The sequence below is a fragment of the Pleurodeles waltl genome, chromosome 2_2, assembly GCF_031143425.1.
Source record: "Pleurodeles waltl isolate 20211129_DDA chromosome 2_2, aPleWal1.hap1.20221129, whole genome shotgun sequence".
NCBI lineage: Eukaryota > Metazoa > Chordata > Amphibia > Caudata > Salamandridae > Pleurodeles > Pleurodeles waltl.
Genome location: NC_090439.1, coordinates 751,275,843 through 751,294,909, shown reverse-complemented (window position 1 = coordinate 751,294,909; position 19,067 = coordinate 751,275,843). Strand labels below are relative to the sequence as shown.

At 47.3% G+C, this 19,067-nt stretch overlaps 1 protein-coding gene across 2 annotated transcripts in view; it reads left to right on the top strand.

Moving 5' to 3' along the window:
* Positions 1-19,067, top strand: part of JPH1 (junctophilin 1) — a 401,716-nt gene that overhangs the window by 333,511 nt on the left and 49,138 nt on the right. Inside the window, exon 4 of one of the 2 annotated variants that reach the window (XM_069220367.1) lies at positions 9,070-9,197. The exons of the other annotated variant lie outside the window; for it this stretch is intronic. Within the exon in view, the coding sequence (XP_069076468.1) occupies positions 9,070-9,167 (98 nt within the window). The 3' untranslated portion in view covers positions 9,168-9,197. Of the gene's footprint in view, positions 1-9,069; positions 9,198-19,067 lie in introns of those variants that run through there. 2 annotated transcript variants of the gene reach the window in all.

Below are 19,067 nucleotides of genomic sequence, written 5' to 3'. Positions count from 1 at the left end.
AGCGCAGAAAAATAAAAAAGCCAACAAATAACTTTACTTCTCCTATCGACAGTCTGTTCAACTGCAGAAACGGATTGGCTGGAAGTTAGATATTTGAGAGGCTGTTGGTGAGAAGTGATGCTACTGCAAACCTTTTGGAAACACCCTAACTAGTGAGGTTTTGGGATCCAGTATTTGGAAAAGTGGAGAACATATTCTGACACTGATCTGTCACATGCACTAAAGGATGTTTTACTTAGAATTATGCAGCATGAGCATCAGAAGCTAGATAGCTTGCCGCTAAGATGGAATTAGTGATTTATTAGAAAGAACAGGTGCTAGTGGGCATGGCCTAGAGCCCATGGACTGAGCAGCAAAAGCGAGGAGCTCCGGCCAGGGACTTCCATCCGTATTAATGCTGGTAAAATAGCCTTGGAGCCCAGGTATCCGTAATCACCCCCCCCCCCCCAAGGTCCAGGAGGGGGGAGGCACCAAGGAAAGAGGCGTAGAGGCACGCAGCGGGCCCAGAAGCAGACTGCAGCAAATAGGAATCTGGAGCCACTGGCTTGCAAGATGGTGGGCGGGACCAGGGCTGCCGAGCGAGGATTGATCACGGTCCCTGCCCATCGTTGAGGCAAAGGAGCTCACGACGCGGGACCGGGCCGGGGAGCACAGCCGTGAACCAGATGGGCAACGCCTTGGAGAGGTAGCCCCACACCATTGAAGGTGCACTGGGCCCGGGAGGATTCGACTGATGACCCTGCCCCCTCTCGGGAGCGGCTGGCTGCCCGCGGAAAGGGCCTGCGAGGGAGAGCAGAGCGGGGGGGCTGCCAAACGGGACTGCTAAGCTCGGTGGACCCTGCCCCGCAGAGGAGACGAAGGGAGGCGAGATGAGCGGCTGCCTTCCCCCTCATCGGCAAAGGCAAAACGTGGCCTGGCTGAGGTGGGACGGCTGTGAGTCGGGACAGGAGCATTGGTGGTCCTGTCCCCACACACGCAAGAGGAGAGAGCACGGTGAGTGGTGTGACCCGGGGTACCCTCCCCCACCTGCGGGGCCCACATTGTGGTCATTGCGGTAGAGGCCCGGCTGGGCCTGAGGGGAGGCAGACAGGGCCCACAAGCTGGAATCCAGTGGTGACGATGTGCACTGCCTCAGCAAGAGAACCCCAGAAGCACCAAGAGCAAGATAGCCCAGCACTGCGGCAGGCAGAAGCGAGTTGCTGAAAATGGGTAAACGCAATAAGAAAAGGGACATGGCTGGAGACACCAGCTCGCAGCCCGATTGCCCTACCTCATCACACACTAGCACTGCACAATCGGTGCCTTTGAGCGACCTGGCAGGGTGGCCCTCTCTGGGATACATACTACAAGCCATCACGGCCTCCAGGGAAATGTTGAATTCTAAGATAGATACACTGTCAACAGACTTGGGCTTACTACGAGAGGACCAAAGACGCCTGGCAGGGAGGGTCACCACGACAGAGAGCGACATGGAAGTGCTCAAACCAGCAATATCAGCAACGGGAGACCGCGTATCCACCCTGGAGGAGCAAGTGGAGACCCTAATGGCTTGCGCAGAAGACGCCGAAAATAGATAAAAAAGAAACAATATCTGCATGGTGGGGCTGCCTGGGAAAGTTGAACTTAAAGACTTGATTAAATACTTGGAGAACTGGATAGACACTGAAGTCACGCCAGAGGGCCTGTCCCGATTTTTCGCTTTTGAGAGAGCGCATAGAGTACCAGCAAGGTCGCCCCCTTCCGGGGCTCCGCCGCGGCCAGTAGTGGCCCACCTAATGCACTATAAAGACTGGGACCACATCCTTGCCCAAGCTAGGAAAAGCAAAGAATTAAGAGTAGAGAACAATATAGTCTGAATGTTTCCTGACTTCTCCTGCGAGTTGCAAAAGCAGAGTGTCACTTTCCTGGAGATCAAAAAACAGTTGCGAACATTTAACCTTCCATACGCCATGCTATTCCCCTACCACGCTGAGTGTGGCGGAGGGACAAGGGGCAAGATTCTTTTGAATACCACAAGAGGCAAGAGAATGGCTAGATGAAAGAGGAAGACCCTCAGGCACGAGCGTGCCTCGAAGAGCTAGACCCAAGAGCAGGCGGCAGCGATCCGGAGGACCCCGACATGGAGGAGTGGCACCCTCCTTGGAGGAAGCCCAAAGGGAGAGGCAACGCGCTACTGCTTCCGTGGGGTCATTAAGCGGAGGAGAGACCAGTCCCCAAACAGGGGGGACAACAAGAGAAAAACAGGGATCGGATTCGGATGCGGAATCCAAGAGCACGGCAGCACTGAGTGTGGAAATGCCGGTGGTAACACCAGAGATGTCCGACAACATTATCTGATACCATGGCAAGGAACTGGCACTTCCATGGAGGGACCTGCCGCAAGGAATCCAGGAGAAGATGAGACATGGGACACCGAGGCATGAAGAAACCGGACGGGGTGGAGCCTGGTGCTGAGAGCTCCATGCGGCTGTAGATGTAATCTCACACACCCCATAAGTAAAGATATTTGTTCACACTAGTTGCCACCTGTCCTGGGGAAGGGGAGTTGGGGAGTTTGTTACTTGAAGTTTTAAGAGACCCTGACCGCGATACCACCAGACAAGCAATCCTGAAGGTAAACACTGCATTTATAAGCCCCAAGCACAGCAAGTGGGTGCACTAGGACAAACTTGTATCATGGGGGACTTTTAGCATTATGAAGTGGTCTCCTAGAACGTCAGGGGCATGCATAATATGACTAAACTATATAAGGTATACTCTTACCTGCAGAGGAGGGGGGACCCAAATAGTGATGCTGCAGGAGACACACTTGACAGCAGCAGAGAGGGCGGCGCTGCAGAGGAGGTGGAGGGGTCAATTATACTACACAACCTACTTTGCGTTTGCATGGGGAACCCTGATATGGATTAAAGCGGGAGTACCATTCCAAATGACCAGCTCACTTATGGATCCTAATGGGCCTATGTTGTGGTCACTGGCCGGTTGGGGGACGAGACATCGCGCTTATAAACATATATACACCGAACACAGATCAGAGCACATTTCTAGATCACCTCTCGAGCGACCTGGCCCCTCACCTGCTTCACGTGGAGTTGATAGGGGGGATTTCAGTCATGTGGCCAACCCTGAACTAGACAGGTCCCACCCCCGCTAAGGGACTCGCCAGCGAACGCCATGGCTAAAAAAACTCCAGGAGTGGCAGACTGAATGGCGACTGCTGTAGTCCTGGAGACACCTTAATCCGAGCACCAGGGATTACACCTTCTTTTCTGTGGTGCACGATTTGCATGTACACTTGGACACCTTTCTTGGCACACCCAAGGTACATACTCAGGTCAGAGTTATAAAGTACTTGGGAAGAACAATTTGTGACCACAATCCTCTTCTTCTCTATTAGACCTGGGGAAAAAAACTAACACACGTACACCAACCTGGTGCCTAAAACCTGAGTCCCGAGAACACCCTGCCTTCCGAGATCAAATAAGGGGACACATCAAACACTATTTCGAGGAGAACGTGGCTACTGCCCCATCTCCCCAGATAATGTGGGACACATTTAAAGTAGTAGAGGAAGATGTATAGCTGCATCAATGGGAATTCGGAAGACACTCCTACGAGAAATAGAGATGACAGAAGCTGATCTACATACATTAGAAAAACAAAGACCGGAAGACCCTGAGTTGCAGCGGGAGGCGAGCGAAGCCAGAGAGAGGGTAGCAGAGCACAGTGAGAGGCTCTGGGGTTTCAACTATAAAAATTATTTAAGTGCTCATGTGGAGAGGGATAAAACAGGTGCACTGTTGGCATGGCTGGCCAATCCCGCAAAAAGAGGGACCCCCATAGTAGAGATCATTACCCCCACAGGGTGCAGATTTTACCGACAGGACAAGATTAATCGTCACTTCCTCGAATATTACACCACACTCTACACAAGATTCACACATGGGGAATGGGAAGACATATGAGCTTTCCTCAGGCATCTTCCACACCAGTGCCTTGATGATGAAGAGAAGGTCGCTTTGTGAGGCGAAATAGATGACACAGAAATCAGAGAAGCCATTAAGGGCCTGGCGAGGGGAAAAACCCCAGGCACAGATGGGTTCCCAATAGAGTTCTGTGCCACATACATAGAAGAACTGGCCCCTAAACTGGAATGCTTACCAGACTCCACAAGGGAAGCTCTGATAATTCCACTGCTAAAACCCGGCGTGCCGGCTAATGATAGCAGAGCCTCAGGCCCCTGTCCATGCTGAACTCAGACTACAAGATCCTAAGTCGCATTCTAGCGACAAGGTTGCTCCCATATAGGACCTGCTTGGTCCATACAGACCAGGCAGGATTCATCCCCACCCAGAACACAGTTCGGCATATCCGACAAGCTATCCGTACTGGAAACCAATATTCCACACAAAAGAACTGCAACTATAATAACAGTAGATATAGAAAAGGCATTCAATAGTTTGGAGTGGGATTACTTATAGGCATCACAAGATAGCGCTGTATGCGGATGATCTACTTCTGTTCTTACGAGACACAGGGCCAGAGCTAGAGTGAGCCCAAGCACTTTTGGCACAATTCCGCCAATTAGCAGGGCTACAGGTGAACTGGCAGAAATCGTTTCTGTTCCCGCGTTCTGCGAACAGGGACCAACTCGAGGAACTAGAGCATGTCTCCTGGGAGCCCCAATGCATGTCCTACCTAGGAGTCAAGGTTTACCATACTAGGCCGGATATCCTGGAAGGTAATATAGGGAGCGCCATTAGGGCATTGAAATCCAATCTGGGCTTCTGGAAGTCACTTCCTCTATCCATTGCCGGGAGAATAGCACTTATTAGGATGGTGGCGCTGCCAAGACAATTTTGCGGTATTACCGATTTGGGTCCCTATCGTGCTTTTTAGTGAATTGGACTTCTTGATTACAGTGTTCATATGGGGAGCTGGGAGATGCCGGGTGGCACTTGCCACTCTGAAACGACCGCGCACGGAGGGGACCTAGCGGTCCTGGACTTCAAATTATATTACCTGGTGGCCCAGTTGCAGTGGCTAACCTGGTAGACGGCAGAGCGTAGAGCCCGAACAGGTGGGGGACCATGGCGACTCCTCTCTCCAAGCTGACTGGTCTCTCCTTTGGGTTCTCTGAGGCTGACCCATTGACCGACCTGGAGATTCGGGTCCTTTGCAGATGCTGGAAACAGTGCCACCAGAAGACAGGCACCAGCATGCCCTACACACCTGAGATACCCATGATATGGCTTAAATGGCTGCCTCGGGCGGGCGAGTGGAGGAGTTTAACAACTTGGGATGAGGCATGGGCCACGCAAATGGGGGACCTGTACAGAGATGGCAACCTGATGTCATTCAAAGACTTCCGGCAGGAGCATGACCTGCCGCGGAGTCACTTCCTGCTGTACTGAGTGGTCACCCATACCATTGGCGCCCATTGCCAAATGGGAGGCATGGAGCCCGGACCTCACAAGCCCAGCAACTATATAATGACCTCAGATGGCGCACACAGAGCCATAACCGGCTTAAATCTGTAAGGGAGTAATGCGCCCCCGGACGACCTGCGAGAAAAATGGGAAACAGACTTGGGGATCCTAAAAAAGGCCCAGGAACAGATACTGGAGAGGGCGCCGAAGGTCTCCAGAAACGCTAGGTTTCAACTTATACATTTTTTATGTAATACACAGAGCATATCTTTCTCCGAAACGGCTTCGCAACCACCTCCGGGTATCAGAGGCGCAGTGCCCCCGCTGTGGGGAAGACGCAGCAGACTTTATCCACATGATGTGAGCCTGCCCGCACTTAGCCACTTACTGGAGGGCGGTGACGTTCTATGTGGCGGAGTTCATAGAGTGTGAAACCTTTTGTACACCAGCCCATTGTTGGCTGCATTGATTCCCTCACACTCACAAGGACAAAGCAACTAGTAAAGTCCAAGACCTAGCATATACTCTGTCCAAGAGAGAGATAACAAAGAACTGGAAGAGACTGATAGGTCCCAATCTCTAATGCTGGAAAAGGGAACTCAAGCGCTGGGCAGAATACGAAAGCCTAGTGTTAAAACGGGAACTCAGACAAGGCAGGGGCTCCCCAGAGATAACTGGTGCTTGGGAACAGATAGTTGCAACATTGCAGGAAGAGACTAGGACACCCCTTATACAGGGAGTGCAGAATTATTAGGCAAGTTGTATTTTTGAGGATTAATTTTATTATTGAACAACAACCATGTTCTCAATGAACCCAAAAAACTCATTAATATCAAAGCTGAATATTTTTGGAAGTAGTTTTTAGTTTGTTTTTAGTTTTAGCTATGTTAGGGGGATATCTGTGTGTGCAGGTGACTATCACTGTGCATAATTATTAGGCAACTTAACAAAAAAAAATATATACCCATTTCAATTATTTATTATTACCAGTGAAACCAATATAACATCTCAACATTCACAAATATACATTTCTGACATTCAAAAACAAAACAAAAACAAATCAGTGACCAATATAGCCACCTTTCTTTGCAAGGACACTCAAAAGCCTGCCATCAATGGATTCTGTCAGTGTTTTGATCTGTTCACCATCAACATTGCGTGCAGCAGCAACCACAGCCTCCCAGACACTGTTCAGAGAGGTGTACTGTTTTCCCTCCTTGTAAATCTCACATTTGATGATGGACCACAGGTTCTCTATGGGGTTCAGATCAGGTGAACAAGGAGGCCATGTCATTAGATTTCCTTCTTTTATACCCTTTCTTGCCAGCCACGCTGTGGAGTACTTGGACGCGTGTGATGGAGCATTGTCCTGCATGAAAATCATGTTTTTCTTGAAGGATGCAGACTTCTTCCTGTACCACTGCTTGAAGAAGGTGTCTTCCAGGAACTGGCAGTAGGACTGGGAGTTGAGCTTGACTCCATCCTCAACCCGAAAAGGCCCCACAAGCTCATCTTTGATGATACCAGCCCAAACCAGTACTCCACCTCCACCTTGCTGGCATCTGAGTCGGACTGGAGCTCTCTGCCCTTTACCAATCCAGCCACGGGCCCATCCATCTGGCCCATCAAGACTCACTCTCATTTCATCAGTCCATAAAACCTTAGAAAAATCAGTCTTGAGTTATTTCTTGGCCCAGTCTTGACGTTTCAGCTTGTGTGTCTTGTTCAGTGGTGGTCGTCTTTCAGCCTTTCTTACCTTGGCCATGTCTCTGAGTATTGCACACCTTGTGCTTTTGGGCACTCCAGTGATGTTGCAGCTCTGAAATATGGCCAAACTGGTGGCAAGTGGCATCGTGGCAGCTGCACGCTTGACTTTTCTCAGTTCATGGGCAGTTATTTTGCGCCTTGGTTTTTCCACACGCTTCTTGCGACCCTGTTGACTATTTTGAATGAAACGCTTGATTGTTTGATGATCAAGCTTCAGAAGCTTTGCAATTTTAAGAGTGCTGCATCCCTCTGCAAGATATCTCACTATTTTTGACTTTTCTGAGCCTGTCAAGTCCTTCTTTTGACCCATTTTGTCAAAGGAAAGGAAGTTGCCTAATAATTATGCACACCTGATATAGGGTGTTGATGTCATTAGACCACACCCCTTCTCATTACAGAGATGCACATCACCTAATATGCTTAATTGGTAGTAGGCTTTCGAGCCTATACAGCTTGGTGTAAGACAACATGCATAAAGAGGATGATGTGGTCAAAATACTCATTTGCCTAATAATTCTGCACTCCCTGTAGAAGCTAATGGGACCACATCATCACCCACTGCATGAGACGACATTACACGTACAACAGGGAAAGCAGGTAGACCATGGAACGAGTCACCTGTGCGCTCTAAAAATCAGGTACCCTGAAGAGCATAGTGGCACAACACATGCATGGGCGCATCTAGACTTGATTGAACCATTGTTTGGGGAGGTGGAGCGGCAGGGGGGCAAAAGGGAGTTAAATGGCATTACTCTATATTTCATTCTAGTTCACCGACAAAAGGAAGGTATAGCTTAACACTACAGCCCTGTGAAGTCATATGGGAGGCGGCCTAAACAGAGGGCAGGGAATCCGAAATATCCGCTGACAGAAATATCCCACAAACTACCTGTCCAAGAACTGTGGGGCGGATGATATGTTCTTACTGGGTCAACATCAATGTTTGTATACCAGTTGCAATTATTGAGGGTTGCTTAAAAACACTGTTTGATCTGACAATAACTATACGATTGTATAAGTGTGCCAATTTTAGAAGCAGAATGTGTTTGAACCAAATGTCAATAAAATCTGTTAAAAAAAAAAAAACGGGTGCTAGTGCAGTAACTCTTGCTTCATTACGTTTGACAAGTCCTACTGATAGAAAAAAATGGCATTGGCACTAGAGAATCCAGACAGTGTTTGAACCCCAATAAAATTTGCCTTAGAAACTGGGGAGAACAGGCTGAGCAACACACGTTCCGCTATCACAACAAGCTTGCTAACCATTGCTCTAGAGAAAAATGCCAGTAGTCTCATGAAAACTAATTCTTCCCAGGGAAATATCTGCCTTATGGCCAGTGTTCCTAACGGCTATATCCCATGATGTATATCAACAGAGTTCTTAATTTCTTCCAAGACTATCTTTAGATTACATGCCATCGGATTTGTGTGCTCTGTATGCTAAATAAAGGACTTACTCTGCTAAAGATATTGATTTGGACACCACGCGTAGGTAGGTCAGTGTGCTGTTTCTGGGGATGCATCCTTTATGTCTGAGAGGGATTAAGTCCACACTCATGCAATACATATTAAACATGTTTACATCTTATTTGCCAAACACATTTTAGAATGTAATGATAAGCTCAATGGGGTAAATTCTCAAAGATATTTTCAGGTGTGTGAACAGCTCTCCATCTTTGGTTAAGGCCTAGACTTTTATTAGCTGTGTTTCTAACATGAAGAAGCTTTGGTTTCGCTGGGTAAACGTCCAGGTAAGTTCACTACCATGTGTAGCATATGCATGGTCTGCCAATTATACTCTAATTGTACTCACTTCAGAGTGTGGAGAGTAACCATTACTAACAAGGAATTGTATGTTTCTCATGCTCTCTAGGTAACTGGCTTCTAATGAGCCAATGCATCAGCTTATTGAATGCGACAGAGCTTTTCAGTCGTACTGGAACATTTTCCATGTCAAAAGCTATTCCTTAATGAGTGTCTCTCTCTATAGAGCAAGATGATTACTGTTGTTCTTTAAGGCGAAAAAAATAGTAAGTGAAATATTCAGCTTATGTTATGCACACACAGATTTTTCTCATCCTGTCTGACCAAAATATAGTAACGTTCTGTTTGATCTACTCTGTAAACATATATCACTAATATTTTTTGCTTTATTTGACTTTGTACTGAATAAGAATATGGATCATGTTAATGCAGAGTTTTATGCTTATTTTGCAGAATGTACAATTTCCTAGCTTTCGTAGCATGAAGTTTGAGTTTTATAAAGGACATGGAGATGAGGATTTTTTCATTTTTTTAAGGTGCAGCATCCTTCATGTAATCACAAGAACTAACTTTCCTATAAACCATAGGTAAAAGAAGAAACAAAATACTATTCAATCACAATCCTTTTTATCTTTTTATTGTCCTTTGTTAGAAATTGGGTCTCTGGTTGGCACAGGTATACACCCTGTTCAAGCAGGAGCCACAGTCCTAGTCAGGGTAAGTCACAACACAACCTGAATTATTCTGTGCTCACCCTCCGGTAGTGTGGCACAGAGCAGGCAGGCTTAACATAGAAGGCAATATGTAAAGTATTTGTGCACTAACTCATACAGCAACATTGAAAATATCACATAAAGTACTCTGCATCAGTTTAGGAAAATAGATTTTAATTAATTAAATGAATAAAACAAGACCAAAATGACAAAAATCAAATATGCACAAGTCAAGATATCACTTTTTAGAGGTTTAAGTAGTCTTAATCCATATGAATCAATGGATCTATGTTTTTAGCACAAATTACCCGTGATGTGTCAAAAATAACAACACTCTGGACCACAGAGTGGTTGAGGTGGTGGAAAATAAAGTGATGCACCAATTACTCTGGCGTAGCGGCGATGATGAGTAAATTCTCTCCTTGCAGGGAGGGCCATGCATCGATTTCCGGACACCCAGCCTTGGTTACTTACTACGGTGTGGTGACAAATTGACACCCAGGGACGATGCATGGAAAATCCAAACACGCTGTGATGATGAAACAGGTGCTGCGTCGATACTGCAGATGCTGCTTTGGTCTTTCAGCTGTGAGACAGCTGCTGCGTCGATTCTGCAGGTGTTGCACCAATTTTCCAACGCTGCGTATTTTCTCCTTAAGATGAAGTCTTTGATGGCCCTGAGACTTAATGGGGGCAAGCTGACAAGCCCTTGGAGATCACCTGTTTTGGAGGGTGGGGGTGAGGGAGTACTTCCAACAGAGTCAGGGAGCAGTAGGGCAACAAGCAGCAGAGCAGTCCTTCCAGAAAAAACAGTTTAAATGTGTCCTTTGGGCAGCACTGCAGTCCTTCTGACAGTCCACTTGTAGGTCCAGAAGTGTTTGATTTTAGGGGGTCACAGGCCCAGTGTATATATACCAAAATGTGCCTTTGAAGTGGGGGGAGCTTCAAAACAGTGGTTTTGAAGTGCACCAGTTCCTCTTTTAACTCAGTCCTGTCTGCCTGGAGATCTGTGGAGGGTTTTCAGTCCTTTTTGTGGGGTCAGGCCATTAGCCTTTGAAGTGTAAGTGAGAGCCCCTCCACCCTTCCTGCCCTGGAAGACCCATTAGTATGCAGAAGCAGCTGAGTGTCCTGTGTTTATGGCTGTCTGGGTGTAATGTACAAGGGGAGCTGTCAACCAGCACAGACCACACATGGATTGGAGACCAGCTGTGCGGCATAGTGAGCAGTAAGCGCAGAGAAATGCCTACATTTCAAAAGTGGCATTTATATAATAGTAATGTTAAATCCAGCTTCACCATTAAACATGATTTTGCACTATGATTCCAACTGTAAAAACATGACTGCCCTCCTTTCATGCTTCACAACAGTGAAAAACAACATTCAGTGTTTTTCACTACCAGGATATATAAAACTTGCAAGTACATTTCCTGTCTTTTACTTACATCACACCTGCCCTATGGGCCACCTAGTGCCTACCTTAAGGATGAATAATATGTAATAAAAGGGGAGTTTAAGGCTTGGAAAGTAGTTTTAATTGCCAAGTCGAAGTGGCAGTGAAACTGCACAAACAGGCCTTACAATGGCAGGCCTGAGACATGCTTAAGGGGCTACTTATGTGGGTGGCACATTCAGTGCTGCAGGCCCTCTAGTAGCATTTAATATACAGGCCCTGAGCACATGTGGTGCACTTTACTAGGGCCATACAAGTAAATTAAATATGCCAATTGGGTATGAGCCACTATTACCATGTTTTAGGGAGAGAGGGCATGCACTTTAGCAGTGGTAGTGCCCAGATTCCTAAAGCCAACAAAAAACGAGGTCAGAAAAAAAGAAGGAATTAGGCAAAAGGTTTGGGGCGACCCTTCAGAGAGGATCATTTTTCAACATAGTTCAACTCCTATACCTCCTCTATCTTTGTGCATCAGAGGTTGTCTTTTTACTCCATATTTCTCCTTTTTGAAGCTTTTGTTTCCTGCAATAGTAAACACCTTTCATGCGCCTAATGTAATCCATAAAAAAACAGATGTCTGTTATGTAGACATACATTAACCTATGTTCAAATTTCATAGTTCAAAATCTGCATCGTACAATGTACCGACAACTTCCTCATGTATAAGATATTCACAAGTATCAAAAAATGTCATAAAATACTTAAACCATACGCATTGACACAGTCTGTCAGTTCCTATTCAATACATGATAGGGTGGGGAATCCTGTTCCTCCTGATGGTCATGAGAGATCCTTGCCTCTGTGTCTTTAATAGATTTGAAACTTTCTATTACAAAAGTTAAGAAATTTTACATTCACCATCTGGACCTGAGGTGATGACATTGTATGTTCAAAGCTTACTTAACACCAAGCATCCCATATCCAACACCAGTTTAAAATAAAATCTTCTGTAGGTAGAGTTTGTTTACAAATCTTCAGCATTCAAAATGTTGTCAAAAGGAGCCCCAAGTGAATACGATTTTGGGGTCATGGCTCCAGGGAAAGGATGTGCCCCAAAAATTGAGGTATCAGAGCCTGTCTCTTGCATGGTCCACGTGACCTATCTTGTGATAAAACTGAATTGAAAGGCTTACAAATGTAAATCAATATCTGTTGTTCACCTGGGGGACAGAATTCATTAGTCATGTCTTCATAGGATTTGATACACCTAATAAACAATTTTGGTGTGCCATTTAATGCTGGATATAAAATCAACATGGATTTACATTTTGTTCTTCTAGAAACATAAAAAGTAACCCAATCAGTAGCCAACAATCCAGCTATAATACCCAGGGATCTGAGTTCAGAGACTCCCCCTCAGGAGATCAAATCCAATAGCGCAGTCAACTTTCCTGCATACTCATTTCCAGAGATATACTTAGTACCCTCATCAGTTTCCTTACCAAAGGATTTTCCCAGAATGAAGATATTTCTTCTGGAATGTGCTCTGCTGAAATAGTTAACCAGAATGTATTTAGTGTTCTGTAAGCTATTCCTCAAAAACCAAGAAAGCCAAGAAATTCAGTATCTGCACAATGTCAGACACCACAGGAATCTAATTCCTCTGCAGACACCAACCCATTCATCTCCCCCTAGCAGATCGGTATTGCTTAACCATTCCATTTCCCCATGCCTTTACCAGAAGTTGCTCTGCTTCTTGCAAAAGCTGAGGGACTTCCCATGGTTCCAGGTGCTCTACCACTCATCAGAAGGTGGTGTGAGTTTCCTAGAGGACTGAGGAGAATTTCTTGAAACCAGGAAAGATGAATTTGAGAACCCAAGAAAATTCCGACAGAAGTGCATGTCAGACTTGTGACCCCCACTTTGATGTGATGACCATCAAGTTCACCTTCTGTCTTCTGACTTGAATCGACAACCTCTTAATCATTGTGAGTAGGGGAAATGCATAGCCCGCATCTTGACTCCAGACTCGAATGAAGGCATCCATCACCTTTGAGTTCGGCCTCAAGCTGAAGTACCTATCCACTTAATGATCCATCCATGAGGTGAATAGGTCCTTGAATGTAGTTTCCATAGGCTGATATCTTGTACATTATGTGAGTTCCAGTCCGCAATGCTGTTGGTCTTGCTCATGGATGTTGTCCATCTACACTATCAAATGAACCTCTTGAAAGCAAAGATTCTTCATAGCCGGATGCAGCACCTCGGTGAAACACCATAGTGCCTAGGAGAGGCCAAACGGAAGCACCTTGAATTAGTACGCTTGTCCTTCCTGGATGAATTGTAGGATCAGTTGATGAGGATTAATCTGTACAGAGAGATGTGCATCCTTCAAGTCAGGATGCCATGTCCAATTGTGTGGTCTCAGGAGGTCTCAAAGAAGATAGATGCTGGCCATCTTCAACTGGGGGTAAACCAGCTACTCGTTGAACTCCTTGAGGTTGATGACATGTGCTGGCCCCATCCTTCGTTTTCCACTAATAAGATGTCACCCACATATCCATTTAGATGGATGTTGGTTGGAGAGATTGTGCCTTCTGACAACAAATCTATTACCTCTTGGTTGATGAGGGAAGCCTCTTGATCAGAAAGAGAGGGGATATAATTTCTGAGTTTCACTCTGTTTGAAAACCTTGGACGCAAGCGTCTAATATTAGTTTCCTTCAGTTGTGGATGAATTGTGCTAACCTCCCTAGGTGGGAAGAATGGAGAAAAACTACTGAAATGAACTCCTTCAAATTTACACAGAAACTGCCTCTGGTTCCTCTGTGACGTTGGAAGCTTCTGGAGGGTAATAAGCCCCTTATCTTGACAGATCTTGCCATTGGCTGTATCAAGTTTGAAAGAGAAAACAGCCAGTTGAGTGCCCTCTACCTCAGCTGGCCCAGGAGAAATCTTATGGAGTGAACATTCTCTTTAGTGACGCTTGCGCCTTATCTAGGAAACTAAATGTCGCGACAAACTTCCCCACATCTTTAATAAGAGTCCCCCAACAGGCCCCGTTGTGCAATCGACCTAGCTTCTGCCATAGCCCTCTTCTCAAATTAGTTTCGACTTGGATCAAATGAGACCTCCGTCTCTCGATAGGGCCCAGTTTGTGTTCCCTAAGAAAATGATAGCTCATTTTTGGCCTCCTCTGCCATATCTAGTATCTTGGTATTGGGGCCAGTTAGCAGGAGGAAAATCATCCTCTGTACCTCTGACCTCAAGAGTAGTGATGAAGTCATCCTGGCCATCAGGCAAGGGGAGATGCTGGGATGGAAATACCTGTTTCACTCCATCAAAACCGCCTAGATCCACACCGTGCTCATGCCTCCTCTTATCCTGCACTGTGGTGGGGGCTTTTTCAAGGTGCCCTTAAGGCAGGAAGGTCTCCTGGGAACCTGGACGTGCATCACCCAGGAAGAGGGGTTCCTGATAACAGGCAAATTGTAGTAGTCTTCTCTCCAAGGGAGCTGTGGCTGAGGCGACTGTCTGGTGAGTCGTGGCATCCATCACCACACAGATTCCATCATGGAATGGGAGAAAGGAGAGAAACTCATTTAAGATGCCTTAGAGTTCTGCATCCTGGTGCCATTATTTAACTGCCTGGTAGTATTGTGGTAGTTTGGAAGATTGTGTGCAGTGCTGGCATGCAGCCATAGGTCTGTGGGAACCCACTGGCTCAATTGTGTGTCTGAACACTCAGATCAGGATCACCCACTTTTTTCTGTGAGATAAGCAACATATGCTTTGTCCACCATAGTGGTTATGGTAATGGGCATATCCCTGTGCAATGCAGACCCCAGGGGGAATCAGCACCACGTTGATATTCTTTTAATTACAGACCCTGCTTACGAGATGTTCAGCTCAAGGCGCAGCAGGAGGCCAAGGCTCCATGAACAATTGCTCATTTAGGTCATTGTTTGGAGAGCATCCTCCTCTGCAGTACCCCATTTGCGTAACACATCCCTCCATGCCTCAATCAGGGAGGGAGTGGGCATGGGCGAGCGTCAGTGAAGTGTAATTGTGCGCTTTGCTTTTTGCGTTTGAATATTCAGAGGGAACATGCCTCCCAGGTGCTGAGATCGGAGAGTCTCGGACACGTGCAGCGCTCTCTGTATGGTGGATCAGTAGCCTTGAAGAGCTCAGCATGACTACAGCATGTGTATGAGCCCTGTGTCTAGAGCCTGGCAGCGGGTCATGCAAATTGCATGTCTGGAAAGTAATGATGTAACTGGGCAGGAGTAAGGTAGGCTCTGTGGAGAATAAAGAACTGAATGTTCTTGAATCCCAAATTGTGCAAACAAATTCTGTTGGAATTCGAGTGCTCGTTCCCATTCCCTTTTATGCTGTACCCTTCTGAACTCATCTTCCTATTTGTGGCTAGCGGGGTGATTGTCAGTTCCCCAATGACTCTATACAGCCAGGTAAAAAGGTGGCAGCCCGGTCCCATATTTAGTATGGTCTGTAGAACTGGGTGGCTCACGGGTTCTCCACCTGAAAGATCCCACAAGGCGCTACATGCATGCATGAGCCACCTATGTAGAAGGAACTGTCCAGTTGGGAGCCCTCTCTCCTCAGCTAACTGGTTGAAGGAGAGAAGATAGCCCTCTACAAAGAGGTTGCCCACTTTGAGAAGAGAATGATCAGTCCAGATCCGTAGTTCCTGTGCGGTGAAATAGTCTTGGCCATGGAGCAGATCAACTAAGGGTAAATTAGGGGTGTAAAGCAGATCTGCCAAAGCGAGGCATTTTATCCTGGTCATACAGGACCTCGGCACCACCTCCTGGAAGGGCCAGGAGGACGTGAGGTGTGTTCCTGGGAAGAGAAAATGATGGAGTGTGGGGGCTGGCACAGGACCAGCGTTCATGAAGGCATTGTCAAGGTATCGGCCTGCTGTCCAGCGGGATAGCCATTGCAGCTAGGCCGCTTGGAAATATGCCTAGAAGGAAGGGGCCCGAGGCCCCCGATCATTCAGTGACTGTAATTCAGAAAGCGTTGGCAGCCAGATCTCTAAATGAGGGTGCATAGAAGTATATCTAACTCCTTGAAGAAGGAGCAAAGTGGTATAACTGGGAGGTTGGTAAAGTGGTAGAGGAGAAAACCATTTGCGTGAGGGTGATATTGCTAGTGGGGTAAGGGGGAGAGATAGCCAGAATTGTATCTTGGACCGAACACTCATCAAGACTTTTAAGAGGTTCCCCTAATAGAGGACAGAGGTGGTGTAGTAGAGCCGGACTCCAAGATACCGTGGTGCTTGGCCTTGCCAGTTAAGATGGTTGTACCAAAGTGCACCTCTTGAAGTATTTACCTGGGGTTGAGTGGGTACATGACCGATTTCGCCCAGCTGGCTCTGAGCCCTGCCTACAAGGTGAACTCTGCCAGTGTGTCCCGAATCGGCATTAGGTCAGCCGCTATGTCATGAACATAAAGTAGTAAATCGTCCTCATATAGAGGGACATTGCATGGGTCCTGCCTGCTAGAGGGATGCCCCATCCGAGACCCTCCCTGCACAACCGTATGGCCAGTGGTTCTGCGGCGAGCACGAGCAGTAGGGGGGACAGCGGGCAGCCCTGTCATATCCTGCGGTGTACCACGAAGCTGGCAGAGACAAGGCAGCCCAAGCGAGCTCAACACACAGGGTTAGCATACAGCAATTTCGTGTAGTCCACGAGTTTGGGGGGCCTATCCCCAGGCGGGACAGCACAACGAATAGATACCGCCAGATCAGAGTATCAAATACCTTTTCCACATCCAGTATGAGGCAGGCTACTTGCGGGAATCGCCCCTCTATCTGTTCTTGCATGTGAAAAAGGCGGTGAAGGCTCTGGGAGGTGCTTCGACCCGGGACGAAGCTATTCTGGTCAGGATGCACTAGATTTGCAAGGATCTGAGCGTATCGATTGGCCTGGATCTTGCCCGGTATCTTGTAGTTGGCCCTGAATATTGTGATGGGAGTGTATGCTGTAACTGCGTGGGGTCTTTATGTGGCTTGGGGATGGAGACCAAGAGAGACTTGCAAAGGGAGTGGCGGAGTTCCCTGCCATCTAGCATGACTCTGTACTTTGTGGCTAACCTGAGTGACCGGAGTGGTGAAAAGGTGTGGTAGTACTCTAGGGGCAGAACATGAAGCCCCAGAGCCTTGCTTCTGACGAGGTTGTGGATTGCCTGTGTGACATCTGCTGGTGAGATGTCTGTGTCGAGGAAGGTCCTTCAAAGCGGCCGGGATCCGGGGGTGAATAACACCAACCCGGAACTCCTCCGAGCGTTTCAAAGGGGGATCCTGAGGTGCTCTGTAAAGGGAAGAGTACTAGTCATAGAAGGCCTGTTGATCTGTGTGTGAACGTTGACGCTTGCAAGCGTTATGACCTCTGTGATGGGACGCATAACAGTCCTGGCAGGCCAGCCATGCCAGGAGCAGACAGGGTTTGTCTTCTTCTCCATGGACCTTAGTAGCGCACTCTGTAGTTATAATGATGTAGATTTCCTAGGAGAGTAGTGTGGGTGGTCCTAGCATCAGCTAATAGTGGGGTGAGTGTAGGGTTGGTGTCTGCTACGTTGCTAAGGTGTTCCAGGATTGGTTCAGCTCTCCCAGTCTTTCTTGAGAGCCTGGCTGACTCCAGGGAGCAGTTGAACGCATTCACCTCTAGGTACCACCTTGAAGGCCTCCCACTCCATCTTCCTGGTGGAAGCCATGTTATGGTTGTCAGCGAAATACCATTTAAAGTAGTCCTCTTGTTCCTTTCAGAACACTGGGTCTTGGAGACAGTCACACTGTAGCTTCCAAGTGGGAGGAGAGTAGGCGGGGAACCTATTTAAGATCCATAACGTGTGTTGTGGTCAGAGATTATCTGACCCAAATAGTCTGTGTGTTGGATTAAATGCACCACTGTGGTGGAGCAGAGAAAGCAGTCCAGGCGGACATATAGGTTGTATGGGTTCGAATGAAAGGAATATAGCCGGCTGTGGGGTGTACCCAGATGCGGAAGTGTTTCATCTGAACCTCTGGAGGGGAAGTGAGGCAGCGGGGGATGGGATCTGTCTAATGCAAGGTTTAGGGCACAATTGTAGTTGCCTCCCAGAGCCCCTGTTGTTGTGTTGTGGGTGAGCGTGGTAGAGAGTACATCCCAGAATGCCCCCTGGGTGCCCTTGGGTGCATACATGTTGCTGAGAAGAACTAGCCACCCTTCCAGGTAGCCCTCCAAGAGGACATAATGCCCATCTTTGTCAATCTTCCTATGAATTTTCTGGAAGGGGATCCCCAGGCTTTCCCATATCAGTCCGCCCCATGCATATGCTGAGTACGTTGCAAAATATGCCTCCCGGGGCTTGCGTATACGATCAACTTCCCCAGCAGTAATGTGGGTTTGGTATATGGAGGCTTTCCGTGCTTTCTGCCTCTTGAAGTAGGAAAATACAGCATAGCGCTTCCGAGAGATGTGCATGCCATGTATGTTAAGAGTGAGATATCAAATGTGAGAGGTTAGAGCCTGACATGTGAAGCGTGTCCTGAGTGTAGGATGGGGTGCGACTGCGTTGCAATTGCTCTGACCATGCTTCAGATGCCAGGAAGTGTCTGTCTGTCTGCCTGTGTGTGAAGGGTGCGAGGGAAAGAGCAGTGGAGGGAAAGAACAATGAGTGAACAAAGAAAGTAACCTAATACTAGGAGCCCATCGCACCTGGCGATTTTCCCAAACATGTTCATTATGTCTTGGTGTATCATGGGGAAAGAGCGTGCATACCGAACAGTGCAGCCAGAGGCCTATCAAATTTCAGGGTTAAAGCCCGCAGGGGCTGGTCTGGCAACAACATAACATTGAGAGACTGTTGTAGCGGAGATCATAGCATCAACAAATAAATGAGTGTCCGCAGTCTTGGGAGTCATCATCGGGAGGGATGCAGGTGCAGGTGTCATCAGAGTGAAGAGAGTTCCTTGTAGGAGAACATGTTCAGGTCCCTCAT